The sequence below is a fragment of the Pantherophis guttatus genome, chromosome 5 (genome assembly GCF_059756535.1).
Source record: "Pantherophis guttatus breed Tessera chromosome 5, ASM5975653v1, whole genome shotgun sequence".
In the NCBI taxonomy this organism is placed as follows: Eukaryota; Metazoa; Chordata; class Lepidosauria; order Squamata; family Colubridae; genus Pantherophis; species Pantherophis guttatus.
This window is the reverse complement of record NC_142067.1, coordinates 84684751-84710684: the sequence shown is the minus strand read 5'-3', so window position 1 is coordinate 84710684 and position 25934 is coordinate 84684751. Positions and strand designations below refer to the sequence as shown.

Below are 25934 nucleotides of genomic sequence, written 5' to 3'. Positions count from 1 at the left end.
CCATCACTGGCCTAGGGACTTACCAGGTCAGTGGATAAGTCTGTAATTGTAAGCCGCCAAGAACACAGTCCAATGCATCATTCGCGGGGACAAGACAGTTGGTGTTTGTCTGTCTCCTGTGAGTAGGCCCAGCAGTGGTTTGTGATCAGTGATCAGTTCAAAGTGTCTGCCATACAAATATTGATGGAATCTCTTTATTCTAGTGACTGCTGCCAAAGCCTCATTATCCAGTTGACTGTAATTTCTTTCCGCCGCTGATAATGTCCTGGAGTAAAAGGCAATTGGAGCCTCAGTCCCATTTGGGATTTGATGGCTCATGACTGCTCCAACCCCAAATGGTGAGGCATCACAAGTGAGAACCAGTGGGAGGTTCTCATTGTATTGGATAAGGACACTGTTGGATGACAGCAGTTTTTTTATGACGGTGAACGCGGCGGCTTCCTTCCAGCCCCAGGTCCATGGTAACTTTTTAGCCAATAATCTGTGCAGTGGTTCTGTTGTGACCCAGGCCCACATAGTTAATATTAAATGCAAAACAGTTCCAAAAAACAAACGGGGAGAATTAACTCATTCTCAGCGTATTCCAAATTAAATGAAAGCAAAGTCCTCAAAACACCATTCTTCAGTTTATCTCTGACCTTGGGATAATTAGGCAAACGGCCAATGACTTTTCTTGGCAACAGTTCAGGAACAGAAGACACTGACAAGAAAGAAATACATCGAAACATGAAGCAAATCTCTCAACTGTTATTTTTCGGCAAAGAGGCCAAGAGCCGTTGCTGGTATTTTAAGCCTTATGGGAGGGGCCAATTATCTCTTGGCCCTACTCCCAAGTTGTCCTCTCTGCTTTAGCTGCTCCTGCCTTCTGGCAACTCTTCTCATATGTTCACTAGGAACAGGCTCCTCCTGTTCCTCTGCCTCTCTACTGTCAGCCTCTGGAGGCTCCGAAGTCACTCCCCGATGGCTCTGGCCCATGTCTGCCTCCAACGCAGAGCCCTCATCCGGGCCTTCCCCAGCCTCCAGAACTGGCCCATGTTCTTCCTCAGCCTCATTGTTGTCTGACTCCACTGCCAGTTCTGCAGGCTGCTGGCAGACCACAACAGGTTCAGCTATTGACGCCTTCTGCGGTAGAAAGTCACTATAAAAGTTCAATAGCCCTAGAAATGCCTGGAGCTCTGTTTTATTTCTGGGGGTCAGAGCTTCTTGTATGGCTCATACCCTTTCCTCAGTAGTGTAACCCTGAGGCAACCCTCAGGTAACCTAGGAACTTGACCCATGGCACCATTATTTGGCATTTTTCTTTTTTGACTTTTAGTCCTGCCTCCTGAAATCTGCTTAGGACTGTTCTCAGTCAGTCGAGAAGTTCTTTGTTGTTATTTGTTGAGACTAATATGTCATCAAAATAGGGCATGATGCCTGGAATGCCTTGTAAAAGGCGTTCCATGAAGCTTTGGAACAGTCCCAATGCCACACTCACTCCGAATTGTAATCGGCAGCATTTGAACGCCCCCCCCCAATGTGTCACAATGATTTGCGCCTCTGCAGTGGCATTGTTCACCGGCAGTTGCTGGTATGCCTGCACAAGGTCTAATTTAGCAAAAGTTTTTCCTTTGCAGTCCAGGATATAATTGTCATGGATGACCCGGTGTCCACCTCCATGTGGCACGGGGAGGCCTCGATTAATACAGTGACATGTATTTTCTTAATTTATCCAATTGTTCATCTATTTATCCAATTGTTCATCTGGGATGTAAGGCAAATGGGACCCTACGTGGTTTCATCCTGATAGGGGCAACCTGGGGGTCAAGATTGAAGGAAGTGGGTGTTCCTGTATACTCGTCATGGATGGTGTTGATGCCAGTCACCTCTAGGCTAAGAGAGGAAAACCAGTCAAGCCCTAGTAGGCTCAGCAGGGAGCCGTCCACTATGATGAGCTGCAGGGGCCCCACAAAGTTTTTGAAAAACACTTGGAATGTTCTGCTTCCAAGGACAGGGATGTGGTTCCCTGATAGTCTTTTAGCTGGAGGTGGTAGTATTGCAGTTGGTTTTTTGATATTCTCGGCACAAGTTTTTTTATTGTAGTCCAGGATACAATTGTCATGGATGACCTGGTGTCCATCTCCATGTGGTACAGGGAGCCCTTGATTAGTACAGTGATGTGTATTTTCTTAGAGTGGTCTAGGCTGGCTTGCCCGATGGTTTCCTCTACACGGTATGTGCCCTTTGATACCGCAAAACATTTGTCTGCCTGACGTTGCTGTCTGTGTGGTGCCTTCTTAGCCCTCGGCTGGGTGGCAGGTTGATTGGCACAATAGGTGGTAGGTTGATCGGTGCGAAGGCGGCTGGTTTACTGGCATGACAGACCCTCGCTAAGTGTCCTTTTCTGTCACACTGCTGACAAATTTTGTCTTTATATCTGCAGGCCGCCACAACCCACATACGCAGTTTGCTTTTTTTCCGTCACAGGGTTTTGTCTTTTTGTTGAACAGAGCCAGCAGACCTCACCTTCATCATCAATAGATTCATCGCGTTCCATGTTATCATGGTGGACTGTGACAGCTCTGTGCAATGGTGGGCGATTTGATTTTTGAATTGCCGCTGTGGATTGGTTCGATGTTTCAGCGGCTTGGGCTTCATCTAGCGCCATCTGCAGGCTTAGATTTGGCTTGGCTGCAGATTAATATCTCTCACTCCACAGATGATTCTGTCAAGCAGGACATCATCAAGTTTTCTGAGGTCGCAATATAAAGTGGCTTTTCAAAGAGCAGTGACATACGTATTAATTGATTCACCCTCTTCTTGATTCCGTCAGTGGAATGCATGGTGCCGAGCGATTTTTGATGGTGTGGGAGCGTAATGCGTTCTGAGTTTGTCCTGTAGCATGGCCCACAGTACAGTTTGTATGGCAGCTGGGGCAAGGAGGACCCTGGCCATCTCAAAAATTTCGGTGCCACAATACGTCAGGAATAGTGCCCTTTTCCAGTTATCGGAAAGTCCTGTAAAATAGTTTGCTTCTAAGTAGCACTCGAACCAGATAATATAGGAGTCCCAGTTCTCTGAGGCTGGGTTATAAGGTGTGAGTGGATGGATGGCAGCCATCTTGAGTAGACCGATGCAAGCCGGCAAATTATCAGATGCATGGATGGTCGAGGAGAGTGTGCTACAGTGAACCACAGTTCATTTCCAGCTGGGATCGTGATCAGTTCTTTCTGATTTTATAGTTCTTCCTATCCCACCTTTGTCGCCAGTGTTAAGATAGTCAGTTGATGGAAGAGATAGAGACAGATTTGGTACAACACTCTTTATTTGCAACTAGCAAGAACCCAGCAAAGAGTCTGGATAACAGCTCACCTTTTATAGTGAGCTGTCAGCCAGCTCAGCCAATAAAAATGAACTATTTTTCCCGCCCTAGTGGCGGACCTGAGTGAAGCCTTTATTCATTGGCTTAATCTGAATATTCAACAGTTCTCATTAGCAAATGACTTGAGGCGGCCTTTGCCAAACAGAACATAGGCCCAGAGGAATGCACGCACCCCTCCCGGCCTCCATTCTCGCTGGCAGAGGGTTTTTGCAAATATACTACTACTACCACTACTTCCATCTCACCAGTAGAGGGGACTGTCCATCAGACCAATCACTGTGAGGGAGTGGTTGGATTGTATTCCCCTTGAACTGTGTCGACTGGCAAGAGACTTTGTCCACTGTTGTGAGAGGACAGTGGCCTTGGACCTTACACTTTGGATGCCCCCATCTTATTTGCTCCTCCCTGGACTTTTTTATTTACCATCTGGAGCCTTGGGACTTGGTCACTTCATCCTCTTGTAGTAAAATGTATTCGGCAGCTGAGCTTCTTGTTCTGCGAGACTCTCCCCTCTCGCAGGTTTGGCCCTCCACTCTATCGAGGGCCTACCTTGATGACGGGCTTTGGAACCCTGAGAGGTGGCATGGTGCGAGAAGGGGGTTGAGGGGTTTTTTAGCTAAATTTTTAATCAAAATTTTAAGGGGACCCGGGAGGAAGGGAGGGGGTTATAAAAGTGGACCCGGGGGGGTTCAGATAGCGACTGAGCGGGGTGATGGGTCGATTGGCTGCAACAGAGGGGTCGTGAAAGGAAATTTAACCGGGGAGCAGGGGGACGATAGGAAGGGCAGTGTAATTGAAACAATGAGTGGGAGGGGCAGGTATAATGGGCGCAGAGGGCCATATCATGTGCTGGGGGTGCGTACACGCTGTTTACGAGCAATTACGCACTCCGGCCCCCAATGCGCGACTCGTGTCCTGGGTGGTGTAGAGTCTCAGGCCCAGGGTCCGCAGCTGATGTTGTGTAATGCCAGGTCGGTCATTAATAAAGCCCCCCTCATTTGTGATCTTATTTTAGAGGGGGGTGCGGACCTGGCAGGTATTACGGAGACCTGGTTGGGCCAAGAGGGGGGGTTCCCCTCGTTGAAATGTGCCCACCAGGTTTTCGTGCATTTCATCAGCCAAGGGCCGAGGGGAGGGGTGGGGGAGTGGCGGTGATTATTAGGGAGAGTCTTTGTCCGAGGGAGACCACTGTTTCTCAGATAGCCAGATGTGAGTCCCTCTTTGTGAAGTGGGGCCGTGGGGTGCAGATGGGTTTGCTGACTACGTACCTGGCTCCCTGCCACGTGGCAGCGACCCTGCCCGAGCTACTCGACGTCATTGCCGGGGTGGCGGTTGACACCCCCAGGCTTATTGTCATGGGGGATTTCAACCTTCCGTCTGTGGGTGAGGCATCAGAGGTGGCTCGGGAGTTCATGGCTTCCATGATGGCCATGGACCTGACCCAGTTAGTTCAAGGCCCAACTCACATAGGGGGACACACTCTGGACCTGATTTTCGTCTCTGGTCAGTGGTTGAATGATCTTGGTAGAGGGGACCTAGACATCAAACCCTTGTCATGGACAGATCATTTGCTCCTTCACTTAGACTTTCCTACCGCTTTCCCTCGCCACAGGGAGACAGAACCGATCAAATGGTTCCGTCCCAGGTGCCTGATGGACCCCGAAAGGTTCCTGATGGAGCTTGGGCCGATTCCTGAGACATGACTTAACTGAAGAGCTGGTGGCCGCCTGGGAGAGTGCGGCCGCCGGAGCTTTGGACCGCGTCGTGCCTTTGCGGCCTCTGACCCGATACCGATCTCAATTGGCTCCTTGGTTCTCTGAGGAGCTGAGAGAAATGAAGCGTCGGAAAAGACGCCTAGAGAGCATTTGGAGGACTAGTCAATCTGATTCTGACCGGACACAGGTGAGGTCTTATATCAAGACCTACCTAGTGGCGATAAAAGTGGCGAAATCTAACCATTTTTCCGCTCTTATCGCATCTGCAGAGAACCGCCCAGCCGCCCTGTTTAGGGTGACCCACTCCCTTCTTCGGGGGGGAGTGCGGGAAGATCCCTTGCAGGGCCGTGCTGAGGATTTTGTGCAATTCCTGCATGATAAAGTCGCTCGGATTCAGGATGGCTTGGACTCCGATTGGATGAGTCCAGGGGAGGAGACAAGGGCAGGTCTTGAGAATATTATCTTGGAGGAGTTTAATCCTGTGGCTCCCGAGGATGTGGACAGGGTTCTGGGTAGGATTAGTGCCGCCACATGTTTATTGGACCCGTGTCCCTCCTGGTTGGTACTGGCCTCCCAGGAGGTTACACGAGGCTGGCTCCAGGGGATTATAACTGCTTCTCTGAGTGAGGGTGCCTTTCCCGCCGCCTTGAAAGAGGCGGTGGTGAGACCCCTCCTCAAGAAGCCTTCCCTGGACCCGGCTGAATTAGCTAACTACTGTCCGGTCTCCAACCTTCGTTTTGTGGTGAAGGTTGTTGAGAGTGTGGTGGCACAGCATGCCCGGGCACCTGGATGAAGGTATCTATCTAGACCCGTGCCAGTCGGGCTTCAGGTGGGGGCACAGCACAGAAACGGCATTGGTCGCGTTGGTGGATGATCTCTGGAGGGCTCGGGATAGGGGTTGCTCCTCTGTCCTAGTCCTATTAGATCTCTCAGCGGCTTTTGATACCATCGACCATGGTATCATGCTGCAGCGGTTGAGAGGGTTAGGAATAGGGGGCACCGTTCTGTGGTGGTTCTCCTCCTTCCTCTCCGACCGCTCGCAGTTCGTGTTGGCAGGGGGGCAGAGGCCAACCTCGAGGCGTCTCGCATGGGGAGTGCCACAAGGGTCGGTCCTCTCGCCCCTTCTGTTCAACATTTATGTGAAGCTGCTGGGTGAGATCATCCGTGGTTTTGGGGTGAAGTGTCATCACGCTGACGACACTCAGCTGTACATCTCCACCCCAGACCACCCCAACGATGCCCTTGATGTGATGTCTCGCTGCCTGGAGGCCGTGCGGGTCTGGATGGGGAAGAACAGGCTCAGACTCAACCCGTCCAAGACTGAGTGGCTGTGGCTGCTGGCATCCCGATATAGTCAGCAGGTGCCATCGCTGACTATTGGGGGTGAATCTTTGCCCTCCACAGAGAGGGCTCGCAATCTGGGTGTCCTCCTGGACGCACGGCTGTCTTTAGAAGAGCATATGACGGCCATGGCCAGGGGGGCATTTTATCAGGTTCTCCTGATCCCACCAGTTGCAGCCCTTTCTGGACCGGGACGCCTTGCGCATGGTCACTCATGCCCTTGTCACCTCCCGGCTGGACTATTGTAATGCTCTCTACATGGGGCTCCCCTTGAAGAGCACTCGGAGGCTCCAACTGGTCCAGAATGCGGCCGCGCGGGTGGTTATGGGCACAACTCATTGTGCCCATGTGACACCCCTCCTGCGCGAGCTGCACTGGCTCCCAGTGGTCTTCCGGGTGCGATTCAAGGTGCTGGTTATCACCTTTAAAGCGCTCCATGGCATAGGACCCGGGTACCTTCGAGACCGACTTCTGCCACCAGTAGCCTCCCACTGGCCAGTCCACTCCCACAGAGAGGGTCTCCTCAGGGTGCCATCAGCCAAGTTATGTCGGCTGGCGACACCCAGGGGGAGGGCCTTCTCTGTGGGAGCCCCAGCCCTGTGGAATGAACTGCCCCCGGAAATACGTAAGATCTCCGACCTCCGGGTGTTTCGTTGCGCATTGAAGACCCTGTTGTTCCGCCAGGCCGGGCTATCAACATAATGATTTTAAATTGGGGTATTTTAAATTTTTGAGGTTTTAAACCGGCCAAATCTATTTAATTATTTTAATTTTTAATCATTGTTGTGTCTTGTGTTTTTAAATTGGCTGTACACCGCCCTGAGTCCTTCGGGAGAAGGGCGGTATAGAAATAAAATTATTATTATTATTACTATTATTATTACTATTATTATTACTATTATTATTACTATTATTATTACTATTATTATTACTATTATTATTATTATTATTATTATTATTATTATTATTATTATTGCAAAAGGCTTTGCAAACAGAGGGAAGACTTTTGCTACAGATCTCGTTCAGGCCTCCATTTGCAGAGAACAGAGGCCTAAAGTATGAGATCAGGTGAGAACAGTAGCGTGAATCTCATGCTACTGATCTCATATGATCTTGCAGTAATTTAGGCCTCCATTCTCTGCAAATGCATCGAAGACCTGAAGCATCAAGCAGGCCAAGAATCTTCGTAATGTGAGTACTGTATCCTCAGGCCTAGTGTTTGTAGAGATCTGGTGGGGGTGGTGGAATAGGCAAGGCGAATGTTGTAGAGCTTCTGTGGTCGTTCATAAGTGTGAACGACTGTCATGGTGCTGCAACATTCATAATTTCAGGACTGTGTCATAAGTACTTGGGGGGGGGTGTTAGGTCATAACTATAAACAGTCACTAAGTAAACTGTTGTAACTCTGAAATTACCTGTATAGAATTTTTAAAAATTCTTGTTAGGTAATGTTCTCCAGATATACAATATATAATTACAGTGAGTAAGCTGTGCTGTTGAGACTAATGCATCCCTGACAAGCACAGATGTTGGCTGAGCACTCTTTTAACTTCTGTTTTCCCCATAGTTTCAACAGGCTTTTAAAAACACTAGGTGCTTAACCACTGATTATTCTTCTGTACTGGAAAGCAAATTGGATAGAACTAAACATGAAATAAAGTACATGGTTCACAATAGCCACATCAGAAAAGGAAAACAAGTAAGTTGTGTTAGTAGTGAATGTTTTGCAATGTCTTCTGTAGAGTAAGCACCTGTCACCAGGCAATTTACAATTTTTTTAACCTAAAATACCTTACATTTTAAAAAATACTTACTAATCATGGATTGTTGAAATGCATTTCTTATTATGATAGCTCTATGTAAGATGAGCCTTAAGGAAAAAGGTAACTAAAGACACTGGGGGAAAAAGAAACATGTAAGGAAAGGGAAAAGAATAAGAAATCATTGGTAAATTTCATCTAATGATAGATGACATCTATCTGTTATTATCTATCATATGATAAATAGAACAGGATATTTTAGTATAGAAACCTTTCTCTTATACTAAAATGTATGTTTCAAATTTTTATTGTAAAGGAAGAACCTGATAACATAATTTTATGGAAACAGACTGTTGCCTTTGCAAAAAAAATGGCTCTGTAGGACAGGTTGCTACAGCATTTTTCTTTTGTGAGCTCAAGAAAAAGCTTTATTGCATTACTTTTATAGTTGCAATCATGGTTTCCCAACATGTGCAGGTAAAAGAAATATGAAAACACACATGTGATATATTTGATTATATGTCAGCTGTTTAGATGTGGGTATTTCAATTTCCTGATTTCTCAGAAATAATCATGCCAATTCAATTCGATTATTAGATAGAGACCTCCTAATCTGAAACATTTGTTTATATATTTTTCTTGTTAAATAAGGATGACAACGTTTATAACTATTTACAGGTCCATTAAGTAAGGGGAGGAGAATTTATCAGGGTTTTTAAATTTTTCTTCTCAGTATCCAACCAGGGTGGATTTTTAAATATATTTTAATGTTGGATGTTGGAACATTTTTTTTCTTTTTTTCCCTCTTTTATATATACATTTTTTTTCTTTTTTATTGTTGTTGTTACTGTTGGATATATGTTTTTTCTGTTTTGTTTTTCTGTTTTGTATTTTATTCCTATTGATAAACCATAATCAATATATACATAAAATGAAAAAAAGAAATAGTCATGCCAACTGGGAACTCCATACATCTAGAGATGTCCAGACTGGGGAAAGCTCATATATATTTTTCCACTTAGGTCTTTGTAAGGAAATAATTTCATATGAAAATGCTCATCGTTGCAACTGAAGTTCAGTTCTGAACATGAGTTAAAATCTGGTCCTTTGCCATAACTTCCAAATATTGTATTCCATATTGTCCCGTTTCCGGACTTCCAGGAGACCCATTTTTCATCCTCCACAGGCTCAGAAGGCTTTCCTGGAGCCTCTGGGAGGGCAAAAACTGCCTCTCCCAGCCCTCCAGAGGCCTTCCAGAGGCCAGAAACAACCTGTTTCCAGATTTCTGGTAGGCCTGTTTTTCGCCCTCCCAAAACCTCCACATCCAAAACGGGTCGCGTGGAGACTCCTGGGAGGGGCAGGATGGCATGGGCATGCATGCGTGTCTCTTGCATCTGCGGCAGAGACCCAGAAATCAGCTGGCTGGCGGGTGGTGCGTGCACATGTGCAGTGGAGCTGACCTAGGGCGATGGCTTGCGTGCCCGCAGAAATGCCTCCATCTGCCACCTGTGGCACACATGCCATAGGTTTGCCATCGTGGCCCTAGCGTCATAGACAAGTCTATTTAACAATAAATTTGACTTATTTCTAAATACATATTCAATGTGGCCTGAACATATGGTAAGGAAATGTGACTCAGGCTGGAAAATATTGTGGCTTTAAAAACATAATTCCCAAAAGTTTTTAAGTGGAAGCACCACTGCTAAAATTCCTTTTGCTCAGGAACAAATTACTATTATTACGCAGTGAATCTACCATATTTTTTGGAGTATAAGACACACCAGAGTATAAGACGCACCTACCTTTTTTGGTTGTTTTTTTTTTTAAAGTTTTTTTTTATTTTTTAGACAAACACACATACAAACATACAATGTATTTTCTTTGAACAGAGTGTTTGGCTGGTGTTTAGTCATTTCAATTAAATTTACAATTTCTATATTTCCTTTTTGCCATATTTATTCCTCATCTATTTTTTTTAAAAAAACAATATTACCCTTCATTCTCATCTCTAATCTTAATCAAATTCAAATTTTCCCTTCTATTCTATATTATACCCCTTCCCATTGTCATCTATTTTTATATCCATCCTCACATTGGTTAATTATTTAATATTACAATTGTTTCATACAAATTCAACATTTTTATATAAATCAATTAATTATAACTACCTTTTTTGTATATTAATCAATATGAACATGAATATTCCAATTATTTCCATGCAATCCAAATTCTTACAAATCAATTAATTATATTTACCAATAATAATAAACCAAATAATTTTCCCCCATATATTCCTCCAAACCACAACTTAACCATTTCTGCTTTCAACACAATATACAATTAATAGTATCTCAATTATTACAATTCCCTAGTTAAATAGAGCTTTTTTTCTTTTGTGTTTTAAAATCTTGAACTCTCCTCTTTTGCCCTAAATTTCCCATTGTTTGCACCAACCTTTTTTGGTGAGAAAAAAGAAAAAGAAATCTTTCTCTGCCTCATTTTGTCACGTTGTAGTAAAGAACCTGCTTTACTTTCAGTTTCGTTTTTTCAGCATAGCTAGGGGGAAAAAATCTGCTCCAGCACTTTTTGCAGCAAGCAGGAGAGCCCTGCGCAAAACAGCTGAGAGCAAATCAGCTGAGAGTCGGGAGGCCGATCTAATCAACTTGTGCTAATTAACCTATGCTGAAGCTGAAAGGGGCTGTTTTTTCTTGCTGTTTGCTTGCAAGGAGGTAACTGCTGCGAGGCACAGGCTAAAGGGTGGGGGCCAGCGGGTTGGCAGGGCTACATTCGGTGTATAAGATGCACCTAAATTTTCACCCCCTTTTGGGGGGTAAAAAGGTGCGTCTTATACTCCGAAAAATACGGTATTTATTTGTTTTATTAATGTGAAACAATCCATATTTCTTATTAACAATATGATCCTTAATTTATTTCATAATAAAGATTTCAACTAATAAAGTTTTCTACTAATTACAATTTGTTTTGGAGTAAAGATTATAATTAAATATACACAGGTGTGATATTTTTGATTGGACTGATCATATAATTGAATCTGGTTTCGCTCAAAAATTCTTTTTCTTTCCTGAGTTTATTAATTTTCTTCAACAAATTGTGGCTTCCATGTGCAAAAACCTGGATCTGTTTCAAAATTCCAGTTTTATATGTAGAAAGCTACATTCTGCTTATAGGGAGAGAGACAACTAAACTAGATAATTTTCAGTAAGCATAAGTAAAATAATCATTGAGGACTGCAGATCATTAGAAAGAAAGGAATTTTCTATATGATTCATTTGTAAACATACAGTATTGTAGTATTGCAAGCCAACTCCCAAAGGAAACATGAGAAGGAGTAGATGGTTTAATTTCTGCTTCTTGAGATACCAGTGATCATAAAATAGTATTTTTGTTAAGAAAAAGGCTGAATCAAATAAATAGGACCAGCAGAATGATGGCTCAATCTGTGAGCCTGAGAAAACCAATACACACAGTAGCAACTGGTCAGATGGTTCCAAGAACATACGAAAACTTTTTTAAAAAGGACAGTGTGTGCATGCACACACACACCTATAATAAATAAGAAAATTCAATCTATTTGGTCCTCAAAGGAAATATTTGAAAAGATGGGTGGAATTTGAAAAGTTTAACAGATCAGTTTACTTATATTTACTTGATATTTTTCTTTCATTAATATTTTCCTAACGTAGCTCTAGCAGAACCATTTTCAAGTATTTTTCTTGTTTTTTTTTAGCGATATGGTTTCCTGCAGAATTTTGGTGACAAATTTAATGTTAAATAAAAAGCCACCAATTGGGAAGTATTTGCAGACTATGGAGATGTTTTGTTCTTGATAAATTAATTATGTTGATGCCTATCTATATCCAGCCAAAGTATCACTAAAAATTATGAATTTATGTGCCATCCAACTCCCCATGACTCTGGCCACTTCACAAGTACAAATATTAAAAACAAGAAAAGTATTATAAAAAAATGAAGAAGATGGCAAGGATGACAAAAATAGAAATGAAAAATAAATGCATGCCCACAATCCAATCACTCACCCTCACCAAAGGTCAGGGTAAAGAGGTAGGTCTTTCAAGGCCCTTTGAAACACTAGCGGGGCAAGGACCATCCAGATCTTGGGGAAATATTATTCAAAAACATAAATGCAGTTATACAGAAGGCACATTTCTGGGTCTTCTAGGTCTGAGGGATGGCATGATATCCTCAAAGGAACCCTGAGAATGTTAACTCTGCCAGATCAAATCAGGTGGACAGTTATTGGGGGGAGGGGGCGCAGCTGGTCCCTCGAGTAATCAGTTCCTATGCCATGAGCAACCAGTTTTTCAATTGCCATTTTCACACTATTATTGTATTCAAAGGTACACCATGCCTCACCCACATTTTTTTACCTTTATCACATTTTTTACCTTGCAATAAAAAACAACCATATAATATTACAGAAGATATTCACTCATGTATTGTATTTCCATTCCTATTTAGAAGCAGAACAGCAAGCTCACTCCAGCATTGAGTTAGAAGATCCCCTCACCCTTTCATTGTTCAAATGCAATTCTAGGATGTCATAACACATGTCAGTCTAGAACACGGGTGTCAAACTCGATTGCATTGAGGGCTGCATCAGAGTTGTGTCTGATGTTGGGGGTGGGGTGGGAGTGGCCTGGGTGGGCATGGCAAGCTTGACACCACTCATGTCAGGGGCACCTGTGGTGGTCCGAATGCTCTGCCAGCGAAAACAGACTCCTGAACTCCATTTTCAGCTGCGATGTCCTCCTGCAGCCCTCTGCCAGTGAAAATGGAGCTCAGGTGGACTGCACGTGCCCCCACATGCCCCGTTTTTAGGCAGAGCTCCATTTTCGCTGGCAAATGTCCGTAGGAGGCCATTGTGGCTGAAAACAAAGCCTGGGAGGGTTGTGTGTGGTCCTCATGAGCTCCATTTTCGCTGGCAGAGGCACCATGGGCTGGTCCTTTGCTATTTTCAGGGTGGCCCTGCAGGTCAAATCTAAGCACCCCACGGGCCAGATCTGGCCCCTGGGCCTTGAGTCTCACACCACTGGTCTAGAAATTAGTGCCCACATGACAATACTGGTATGCGGATTTAGAAAACAGAATAAAAATTAGGCTCCGTTTAAGAATTTAAAATACCAGGTTTATAATTTTCAAGACCTTCAGAGAAATGCTATCACTGTGATCCATGTCATGGTTATAGTAGATAAACAGTAGTAATAATTCACACAGTTTTCAAAGGAGTAAATTGAAATAAATACACATCAAGGTTAAAGTAACCTTAAGTTTGTCTGGACCTTTATTCTAAAACTCAACTAAGAAGCAGTTACCCAAAGACATTCCAAGTTCTAATGTTAAACTGCAATATGTACAGGATTTTTATCCTTAACTTTAAAGGGATCATGACTTGCAACACTACAGACATAAATTTCCTGTCAAAGGGCTTGTTTCTCAAAAAACCATGCCTACAGAGCTTATATTAACTCCAACCTGGTAGCCTTTTGAATGACTCTGAAGACCTGATGATGCCACTGGGGATGGGGGTTGGGATATGCTGCAATGGTTGCTATCCACACTGCTTCTTTTGTACTTCCTGTGATACCAATGATATGTTATGTTTTAACTGCTCATAGAAACTGGTCATAGAAACTGAAAATATAGGTAGTCTTCGAGTTACAACCACAATTTAGCCCAAACATTCTGTTGTTAAGTGTGATAGTGGTTAAGTGAATTTTGCCCCATTTTATGACTTTCTTGCCACAGTTGTTAAGTGAATCACTGCAGTTGTTAATTTAGTAATACAGTTGTTAAGTGAATCTGGCTTCCCCACTGAGTTTGCTTGTCAGGAAGTGTCAAAAAGTGATCACATGACCCTGGGACACTGCAACCATCATAAATATGAGTCAGTTGCCAAGTGTCTGAATTTTGATCACATGGTCATGGGGATGCTGCAACAGTCATATGTGTGAAAAACAGGGTGGGTAAAAATCAATGATTTTTTTAAAAAAAATCAGATTTTTTTGATTTAAATTGGATTTTTTTTAATTTAAATCAGATTTTTTTTATTTTTATTGAATTTATTTTAATAAAAAACTTTTGGGGTAAAAATCTATCGTTAAGATAGTTTTCTATTTAAGATACATAAATAATTTAGTTTATTCAGCATGAAATGCAGCTTAGTTATGTAGCATGAGGCTGTATATTCTGCAACACTGGGACTATCGGTGAGTCAACAGTGGGTCAAAGGAGTAGCAGAGATGACAGTTGCTCTTTAAAAATTATGATTTAAATCGAGTTGATTTAAATCAAGCCTTTTTACTAGTGATTTAAATCATGATTTAAATTGTGATTTAAATCAACTCGATTTAAATCAAATCCACCCTGGTGAAAAACAGTCATAAGTCACTTTTTTCAGTGCCATTATAACTTTGAACTGTCACTAAATGAACTGTTGTAAGTCAAGGACTACCTGTAGTTAAATAAAGGTAATTAAGAAAAAATGAATTTTAGTAGATAAGCCTATGCATCTGCTTCATAGACACATAGTCCTCGACTTACAACAGTTCATTTAGTGACCTTCAAAGTTACAACAGCACTGAAAAAAGTGACAGTTTTTTACATTTACGAATGTTTCAGCATCGGCATGGTCATGTGATCCAAATTAAAATGCTTGACAATTCACTCATATTTATGACTGTGGCAGTGTCCTAAGGTCAACCTTCTGACAAAAAAAGTCAATGGGGAAACCAGATTCACTTAACAACCATGTTACTAACCTAACAACTGCAGTGATTCACTTAACAACTGTGGCAAGAAAGGTCATAAAATGGGGCAAAACTTAACAACTGTCTCGCTTAGCAACATAAAATTTGGGCTCAATTGTGGTTATAAATCGAGGACTACCTTTACTCTTAATGTATTTAATCCCTGTATGTTTCTGTAAAAAACAATTTATCTAAAACAAATGAAAAAGGCAATAGAACATCAAGAATATTGTATTTATTTCATGTAAAGGGAACAGAGATGAATATTTTCACACAATTCAGAAAAACAGAACACACATACACACACACATAGAGGGGAAGGGAGGAGTGGTCTAAAGGATCCTTTAATTGAAATGTAGCCAGCTATAATGACCAATACTAATCTGATTTGACCATTATTGTGGCTCACAAAGGGTTTTTAATCCTGCCTAGCCAAACTGTACAGCTGAATAGGAAGAAAGAGGATTGCTTTTCTTTCAGGGTTTGTCTCCAGCTGTTCAAAAGAAGAAAGCACAGTTGAAACACAAACACAATTGTCTTTCTTTTCCTGAGTCAAATTGTATATAGCAAACCTTATATCAAACAGTAAAAATACATTCTTTACTTCTCTATTTCAAGGTAGCACCCAGCACTAACTTTTTCATCAACAATGTAAGTTTAACTATGATAGCTAGTATAGTGGAAGATCAGCACCATTACTATTTTTCTTACACAGTTATCATGTTGACTAGTTCAGTTAGTTTTGTATGCCATTCTAGAATCCATTATTTAGAAAACATTTTAAATAAACAAAATATAGTTAATTCACTGAAGTTCCCTTCTGAAAGTACTGTTTGAAAGCATGCATAATCTTCTCAGAAAAGGAGACATTCTTTAAACAGCTGATGATCACTGTTGCCTTAGTATTTACTAGCCATGTATTTTAAAATGGTAGGGGAGAGAGAAACGGCCTCCTCATTTCCTCTTCTCTTATGAAAACCAGAGTGTCCTGCTAGTTGAAGACCTATTCAGTTCAGGAACTTTCATGCCAAAGAATCTGGCTATGAGACTCTTTCCCATGCATGTAACAGGGTTCTCTGTGAAAATGGAGCTGGGAAATTGAAAATAAGGAACATACAAATTAATGAGTAGCCAGCTCCAACTGGGTTTTTTTGGCACAAGAACTTCCTACCACATCGTAAGAGGAAAACAGGAGGAACTTTTTCCCCCATCTGTGGCCACTGATTCCTAGGGAGGGGAAAATCAGCAGGGAGTCACACAAAAGGGCATAAATTTAGAGCCTGCAACTTCATCATCTCTCATTTGTTTGTGTATATAACTTTTATAAGTGGCCTGTCACCACCCAATAAAAGGGATTGTTCTATATATTTAGTAGAGATGCCATCTCCCGTTTATATATTTGTATTATGTTTTTGCTCCTGAACATACAAGTCAATTTACAAGTGATTTTCAACTCATTATCCTTCTCTCCAACAATAATATAAGAACGCTTGAGATAAAAGAGAAACAGACTGTCCCAAACAGACTGCTCAATAAACTCCCTGCTGAACCTTATTCTGGTTCTTCCCATATGGTCAAATGAATGAAAATGAAACTGGTAACTAGTTTTTCCTAGCATGATGCTGCTCTTTAATGAGAAAGCATCACCAGGAAGAAGACTGGAGTTCTTTCATTTACCTATTCCCACTGCGCTGCTACAATTAAGCATCCAGATGGTTCCAATAGCTACTTTTGTTTGTTTGTTTGTTCATGCATTCATTTATTCATTCATTTATTCAGTATACACAGCCTAACCTGTGGAATTTTGGGCACAATAAGAGAAAGATGTTTTAGCTGTCACTAGTTCTACTTCTTCTCTAAGTAGCCTTTGGAAAATAGCATTTCATCTGTTTTGTTCTAGCATATAATATGAGGTTATCTTTGAAAATGATTGGTCATTTCCAGCCATATAAATAGGATCAGAAATGGAAAAACTCTACCTATCTGAAATCCTTTCAGCTATTGTGCTAGAAGCATGGCTAGTGAAAAATGGAGCTGGAATGCACACATACTTATATACATTCATAAAGTTTAACTTCCTCATTGTGCATTATTAATAAAGAGAATGGCAAGATTAACATGTGGTTAGAAATATGAAGAAGGAGAAACACTAAATTCATATATACCCTTTTCCAACTGATAGTTCCTTAACATGGAAAACTCTTGATCGGAGCTCAAGTGAACATCCTTGGCTAAACTAACAAAATGTATTTCAAGTCAGAGAGGCTTCCAATGCTGAAATTAAAAATAGTCTAACACTCTCCCATCTTGTTTTATTACCTTCCTCTAAGGATGTACCAAGGAGCAATTTAGATTCTGTTCAGAAAAGCAGCACTTGGCAACAATGGCCAACTAAGTAAGTCAGAATGATGAGGTTTTCAGTAGGACTTACCAGCCAACTCTGAAAAGCTGAAAACCCTCAGTGATAATGGATGATATAAAAAAAACATCCCTGATTTTGCAGAGGAAGAAGATGCCCTAAGTAAAGTTCCATACAGGCATTTTCAATAGACCTTTGCTGGAAAATACCATATATATATATATGGTATTTGTTTTCTCAGGTTTTCGCGGGTGTTTGTATGTAGGTCCTTGGCTATTCGGGTCTTCTCCCACGTAAAATTGGAAGTGTCTTGGTAACGTTTCGACGAAGTCTCATTCGTCATCTTCAGGCTGGTGTTCTCGGCTTCGTGCTTCCAGGAGCAATGTGAGATCGCAGCTGTCTCTTCCTTTTAACTTCACCCCCACTAGCAGTTAAAAGGAAGAGACAGCTGCGATCTCACATTGCTCCTGGAAGCACGAAGCTGAGAACACCAGCCTGAAGATGACGAATGAGACTTCATTGAAACGTCGCCAATTTTACGTGGGAGAAGACCCGAATAGCCAAGGACCTACATATATGGTATTATATATATATATATATATTTAAAAATTGAAATTGAAACCTGATCCAGGATAAAAAGCGTATCTTAAAGTTTCCAAAGACACTTGCTCATTTTCTTTCCACTATTGCTAGATAAAACAGGAAACAGAATTCCAGTTTTGATTATATTCACTAAGCAGGCAATTTGCTGCTGTGGCATTGATCTTCCTTATCTTGCTTGCAAATGCTAAACAACAAAAGCAATGGCTTAACATGTTAAGCTCACTTGTTGTAACTGAAATATTTAGTTTATCACGAGTGTTTTCAGGATTGCTGTAGCTACTTGATCAGCTACAAACAGTATGGATCCAATCAAGCCATCTCCTGTTTGCAATTAACTGCAAGCCTTCCCCGCCCTAGTTAATTGCAGGTTAACTCCCCATATAAGCACAGACCTTTCTGCTTGCTATTCAGGCCTAAACGCTGTTTAGGCCTAGATGCAGAGCCCCGAGCAGAGCTGGAGAAGGAGTCCTGACGGCTGCAGCAGAAGAGGAGCTGAAGAGCTGTGTAAAGATACTCCCACGGAGCCAGCTGCAACTGTGAGTTGAGATAGCCGAGAGCCTTTTGAAGTCTCCAATTTCAGCTTGCCTTTTGCTGAGTTGAAGCACGCAAGCCAACATCTGAACTGTTGCTGCTGGACAGTTTCCCTCCCAGGAGCTTCAAGCCACATTTGCTGATTGAATTGTTTTTCACAGGTGACTTTTAGCTGTGAAGCCTATGCTGCTGCCCTTCTACCATCTTGATGATGTATCGACACCGAAGCTGCTTAATGTCATGTTAGTTTTTTCTTATGGACTGTTTCGGTATTGTGGAGAGGAATTTAGGGAGATGGCCTGGCTTCATTTAACCAAGATAAGACTTTGTTATTAATGTGCCTTTTTAAAGATATAGTGTTTTTTAAACATTTTGAAGTAAAGTATATTTTTATACAAGACTCCTCTGCTAGTTTTATTTCAGTCCTAGTGTGTTTGCTTGTGAGCTGGTTCACGGTTGGGACAAACCTCAACCCCATCCTGACATAGTTGGAGGCTAAATACTCTGAAATTTATATTTCACCTGTGTCACTACATAAACATTACTCTTGAGAACATCATTATTAGCATCAATTTTTCCAGGATTTTTTTCTTAAAACAGTAATAATGATTTTGGTCCTTAAACTGCAATCTTATGCATAAATTTTTAGAAGCATAACTAAAAAAATACAACAGAATATCAGAATAAATATGCATAGGATTGCATATTTGATAGTTTCCCTACCAGGCAGTACTGGATATTACTGAATTGTCTTGCAAACTCTATCTCTTATGACATTGTAATGCTAGTTTATGTAGCTCATTTAATAAGTGGCTCGCTTCTAATCCACAGCTACAAAAAGAAATATTACCCAAAGGTTGCTAATAATAATCAATAAAGAACGAACAAAGTAGATATAGAAATGAAAAACATCTAAAAGCTATTACATACTGTGTTTTCCTGAAAATATGACCTACCTCAAAAACAAGCCCCAGCCCAATTTTCACACCTCCACCTAATATAAGCCCTAGTCCAAAAATAAGGTCTAGTTAAGCCCCGCCCACCATCTGGCTGTATGAGGTGGAGCGAGGCTCAGGTGTAAAAATCAAGCTAGGGTGGGGGTAAGGAGCTGGAAGTGTCCCACGCGCTCCGCACCGGCTTACCTCGTCATGCTGGTGGAGCCACTTGCAGAACACTGCGAGGTTCATTGCACTGATGGAGGCACTCAAGGCAGAACACTGCAAGGCTCATCTTGCTGCTGGAGCCGCTTGCATGCGCAATGGCAGCTCCACCAGCAAAACGAATCTTGTAGAAAGCCTCGCAGCATTCTGATACGAAAGGTTCCACCAGCGAAATGAGCCTCGCAGCATTCTGCGTAGCTGCTGGAGTCACCGCAAGACGAGGCAGTTGTCAGGATGTTGATGGCCTGGCTGCGGGGCGCTCAGGTAAGCCAATGTGGGGCACGGGGGGACAGCTCCACACCCCCTGCCTTGCTTCATCCTCCACGCCCCTGCCTCGTTTTGTGGCCACCGCACCGGTGTGTTGCTCAGCCTATTGCTTCATCATGGCAGCAAGCAAGAAGAGGTAACGAAGAACGAAGTGAGGCAGTGGGGGGTGGAGTATGAAGCAAGGCAGGAGGTGCAGAGCTGCACTCGTGCCCCACAGCGACTTACTTGAGGGCCCTTCAGCCATGCCACCCATGCCAAACCCTTACCCCTCCCCAAGGCATCCACATCCCTTCACTAACCTGCTTTCCAGCTCCATTCCACTTTTGTGCAGGGCAACAAAAGTAGTCTGTGGGACTATGGTAAAAAAAAATATTTCAGACCTTCCAACTTCTCACGAAAAAAAAGATCTCAATCACCTGGTTGAGAACCACTAGTTGAAAGCAATTATGTCTAGGTGGGGGCCTTTAAGAGGTATTGGAAGTAGAATTTAGAATTCTGAGCCAACACAAACAAATTCTGGGAGTTATCATCTCAAATATCCAGACGGCACAAGGAGAAGGTCATGGGCCACAAACTAAATTAGCAAATGAAGGTAATATACAAAACTAGATTCTATGCAATAAGACAGTGCTAAAGATATTTTTCTGAGCTCTTGAAGTTGGCTGGACATATCATTATATACAGCTTGTTATAATAGTCATGAGGATAAGCTTTACAATGCCTCAGGAATGGTGGCTGTTCCCTGGGGAACTGTTCTAGGACTGGATCAAGGCACACAACTGTGATGCAGTAAGAATGGTGAGATGTTTTTAATTTCATTACAATGGGGTAAAGTTATTTGTCAAGAGAAAATGGTATACATTGTTGCACATAAAAATAGAATTTAAACTAGTAGTTTGAGATGTCAGCTGATTTGATGCACACTAATAGTAAGACATAAGTGATAAATACCAGTAATGGGCAGATAAGATTCATTGAATAATATGTAAAAATATGCAGCTTGGACTCATCCTCAAACAAAAAGTATCAGTATTTTACAAAGCTGCATTTTATGAAATTTCTTGCTGCCATTCCCCAAGAATAGTGTTAATTAGAACATTATAAACTTAGAAAAATTATTGTAAACAAACTATACAATACAAATTTAGACAAGCTGTAAGTTGAATCCCAAATATGTTGAGATTTGACCTCTTTCAAATTCCGAATTTTGTAAAGCTAAAACAGTCTACAAATGAAAAATATTCCAGCTAGAAAATCTCAGATATCATTAACATCAACTAATAAATTCTGAGACAATGTTTTATTTTGCTCATTAAAAGTAGGTTTAATTTATCATAATTGGCAATACACTCCAAAGTTTCTCAAAAATTGTTCACCATTAGATTCCCATTTCAAGAGTTTTTATATGCATTTAACCACATTTTGCTTTGTTCAAAAAAAATGTCTATAAACACAACAGAACATCATCATTTAGTAACTTTTGGTTGACTACCTATAGAAATCTAAATAATGATATACAACTTGGTTCTATGAACTATTCTTTTGCTATAATTTATATTTCAGATAGTGTATAAATCACTAGTTTAACCCTAAATAAGCAGAATAACTGACTTATTTTCTCTCTCCATTCCCAAAGGAGCAAGCAGGCCTTAACAATGAATTCAAATCAGTTACCACAATTATGAGATGTTGATATTTCTTTGATTACACACACACACACACACACACACCTTAAGTAGTGTCTGATTGTACATTAAAAAATTTAGCTGACTGCACAATTATTAAGGTTAGGTGTGCCATAAAGAACTTTTAGCATGTCTAATTCATTCTATCCAAGAGATGTCTGAAATTGACTACATCTGGAATAAATTAGCACATTTTTGCAGTATTGTTCCAGTGTAAATGCTAAGCTTCAGAGCAGCTATTGTAATAACCCAAATGCTTTAACAATGGCTTTATATTAATATGAGAAGGAAAGATGTGGAATTTCATTTCTACAAAGAGCTGTGGTCTTATTCACTCAGGAACTCTGGGACTTTCAAAGATCACGTTAAGGCAGCACTTTTTAAAACCAAGAAGACTATAAGTAGTACATAAATGACTTATAGCCAGCTATAAATTCCTAGTTCTGTTTGGTAGTCAAGGTTATTCTGATAGTCTTAAATTTCTTCGCCAGCTTTTTCCAGTTCTAACCAGATTGAAGGATGTAGTTCTAACTTTCTAAAAAAGACATGGACAAAAAGCAAAAGCAAAGCGGTGCTGAAATAATCAGGAGAGTGGTCAAACTCAAGTATAGAAACTATCTAGTTTAAGTTTACTGTGTTTTCTCCAAGGCTGCTTGGACTCAATCTCTGTGGGCTCCATGGGCTCAACCTCTATGGGCTCCATTTAGGATATATGATTCTACTGATGCAAGAAAATCTGCAGCAAATAAAGGCACATTAGATCTAGACCTCCAAAGACTTAAGGGAGAAACAGCTTTCTTAGCAACTGGGTGTTCTCCTCTTATTGTATAAACTTTCATTGAGTGCTTTATCCAGCAATCTCTTAGGTATTCTTCCACCATGTCTCTAACACCACAAAGAGAAAATCCTTGCAATCTCTTTCCAGTGGTCAGAGAGGCCTCTTCTACCCTCCAAAGAAAGAATGCCCAACGCAGTGCCTAACAAGACATCTCCTTTAAACATGTGCAGAGTGTCTCTCCTATTTCAGCCGACCAAGCCAAAAGATGTCTCGCCAAGCCGGATAATACGAGTCAGGAAGCCCGAGGCTTAAGCAGATCTTTCTGTAACATGCATTATCGTGGTCAAGGTGCACACGTGGGGGCTCTTACGCTTCGTTTCAGAACCAGAACTACCACCAGCCAAGGAAGGAATTAACGGTGAATGCGGAGCCGGAGAAGTTTAGGGTTGTTTTGGGTGGGGGGCGGAGGACGAAAGCCGAACCGTAGTTGCAGTGCTCTACTCACCCATGGTCTCTCACAGGCGGACAGATGGCTCGACTGCGGCGGGGGTGGGGGGCTGGGTGCGGCGGTGTGAGGTTGCTTTGCGAGGTCGACTTTCTCGGCTTCGGAAAGGAGACGGCAGGAGCCCAGCGTAGTCGAAGAATCAGCGCTCGAAGTCCGAGCTCTCTTCGGCTGGGTCCCTCCCTCAGCGACCACAGCCAAAGGGGCGGCGCCTGCGCTGAGCAGCCACCGAGGACAAGGCGGCCGGAGTGCAATGGCTATTAGTGTCTCTTTTCGCGCCTTTGTGAGAGGATGGGACGTGAGAGCTGCTGCTGCGCTGCCCTTTATAGTAAAGCGGCCGCCTGTTCTCCTGAGTAACCGGGTTCCGAGGAAGCGCAAAAGGTTGGAAGGGCGCCTCTTCTACTGTATCAGAAGCCAAAACTGGTTCGGGAAATCTGTGTCGAGAGTGGGCCCTCAGATCTGCCCTTTCAGACCGCTATCAGCACACCCCGAAAGGCAAGCCTAAATTTCTGTCATCTGCTCAGTCAACGAGGATTAAAGGAGCCAAAATATTTATAACGAAAGCCATATGAATGAATGAACTTCAATGAACTTCAAACGTGAAGTTCAGGAGACTGCATCACAAGAGCAAATAATGTTACAGCTGATCCTATCCCAGCTATTGTGATTTTGAAATGTGTATTCAGTGATTCCATGGGGCTGTGTAATAAACCATGGCTTTCCATAATGAAACCATGGCTTTCAGAATGTATGAACAGTCTCAAAACAGATTCAATATGCACATTGTGTGCTTAACTATGGAGAAGCCATCATTGAATAGGTTCATGCAACATGCAAAAATAGAACCAAATTTGTCATTTAGGTTAGTATAATACTGTAATAAAGGACAACAACTAGTAAGAGAACAAAGGATTCTAGAAGTGAACCATTGGCTAAGGGGTTGGTGTCGCCAAAATAACTTTGGATTCCTGGACCATGGTCCACGCTATTTCCACAATGGCCTTTTGACAAGGGATGGGCTGCATCTCACAAAACCTGGGAAGAATGTTTTTGGAAAACAGCTGACTCAATTTATCAGGAGGCTTTTAACTAAAATTGAGGGGGGAGGGTGACCAATCTTTAGGATCTCCAGGACCGAATTTCAAGCAAAAACCTCTAGAAAACAAATCAAATAATGAGGTAAGGAGGAATGGGAAGGAAGATAAACTCAAACACCATACGGGAGACATAGGAAGCATACTCAGATATAAAGATCTCAAATGCCTATATACAAATGCACAAACTTTGGGGAACAAACAGGATGAACTTGAATTATTAATACATGAAAATAGATATGATATAGTTGGAATTACAGAAACTTGGTGGGGTGAAACCCATGACGAACATGCTCATAGAAGGATATAAACTGTTGAAAAAACCCAGACCCCATAAAAGAGGAGGTGGAATTGCACTATATATAAAAGACCGCTATATTGCTACAGAAATGCATTAATCTAAAAACAAAAACCTCCTAGAATGCATGTGGATCAATATAAAAGAAACAAAGAATGACATTGCCATAGGTATATACTACAGGCCACCCAATCAAGCAGAAAAAAATAGCTGTATTTTTTGCTAACCAGTAAACAAATACATGTAGGAAACACACTACAATAGTCAATTACCCTGACATCAACTGGAAGACTAATTCTGCATCAAGTGAGAAATTGAATAGGTTCCTGACCAACCTAGCTGACAACTTTGTTGTCCAAAAGGTAGAGGATGGAACTAGAGGGACAGAAATACTGGACTTAATTCTCTTGAACAGAGAAGAAATGATAGACGGAGTTGAAACTGCAGGAACCTTGTGTGAGAGTGACCACATCATACTGGAATTCAACATAATGCAAACACAAGCAATAGAACACTATGATATCAGACTCCTATATTTTAAAACAGCTGATTCTAACAAATCCAGAGAGAACTCTGGAAAGTATAGATTCCTTGGATGAAAATCCTAAAAGGGAAAACAACTCAAAAAGCTTGGGAAACTCTGAAAAATATGATCATAAAAGCCCAGTCCAGCATAATACCACTGAAAAAGAAAAACAAGAAATCCAAGAAGAAACCAGCATGGCTGCACAAAGATCTCTCTGATAAACTGAAAGACAAAAAGGATAAGTACAAAAAATAGAAAGAGGGACACATAACTAAGGCAGAATATCAGCAGGTAGCCAGAATCTGCAAAGATGAAGTCAGAAAGCAAAGGCTCACAATGAACAAAGACTTGCAACAAAAGTCAAAAAAATTAAAAAGTTTCTTTAAACATATAAATAACAAGAACTTTGGATTCCTGGACCATGGTCTGCACTTCTTTCACAAGGAAGTAACAGGCAGTAGAGAAAAAGCAGAGCTGCTTAACTCATTCTTTGCATTGGTCTTCACACAAAAAGAAACTATAGCCTAATCTACCAAAACATAACTGTAAAAGACAGATTAGAAATAAAAGTTAAAATAAGAAAAAAAATGGTAGTAGAACACCTGTCTGATTTTGATGAATATAAATCACTGGAACCTGACAGATTACATCCCAGAGTTTTAAAGGAACTGGCAGATATCAGCTCAGAACCACTGTACCATATCTTTCAAAAATCATGGAGCATCAGGGAAGTACTAGAGGACTGGAAAAGAGCTGATGTAGTTCCCATCTTCAAAAAAGGGAAGAAAACAGACCCAGCAAACTACAGACCAATCAGCCTAACATCAATATCCTGGAAGATACTGGAAAAGGTAATAAATAAACAGATCTGCTAGCATCTAGAAACGAGTAAAGTAATAACTAGAAGTCAGCATGGGTTTGTTAAAAACAGATAATGCCAAACAAATCATATTTCATTATTTGACATAGTGACTAAATTAGTAGATCAGTGAAATTCTGTGGACATAGTATACTTAGGCTTTAGCAAGGCATTCAACAAGGTAGACCACAGCCTAGTTCTTGGTAAGCTAGAAAAAAGTGGGATAGAGAGCATCACCATCAAATGGATTTGTAACTGGCTGACAAACCGTACTCAATGAATAGTCCTTAATGGTACTATGTCTACA

The 25934-nt window shown here is 41.6% G+C and overlaps 1 protein-coding gene across 10 annotated transcripts in view; it reads right to left on the bottom strand.

Annotated features, from left to right (window-relative positions):
- GPM6B (glycoprotein M6B) overlaps positions 1-23008 on the bottom strand; it is a 161474-nt gene extending 138466 nt beyond the window's left edge. For all 10 annotated transcript variants that reach the window (XM_087895266.1, XM_087895264.1, XM_087895270.1 and 7 more), the window contains exon 1: positions 22854-23008. Coding sequence is in view for 4 of the 10 variants with exons in the window: in XM_087895269.1 (XP_087751395.1) it covers positions 22854-22857 (4 nt within the window). In the remaining 6 variants the exon portion in view is untranslated. The remainder of the gene's footprint in view (positions 1-22853) is intronic.
- Positions 23009-25934: the final 2926 nt, after the last annotated feature.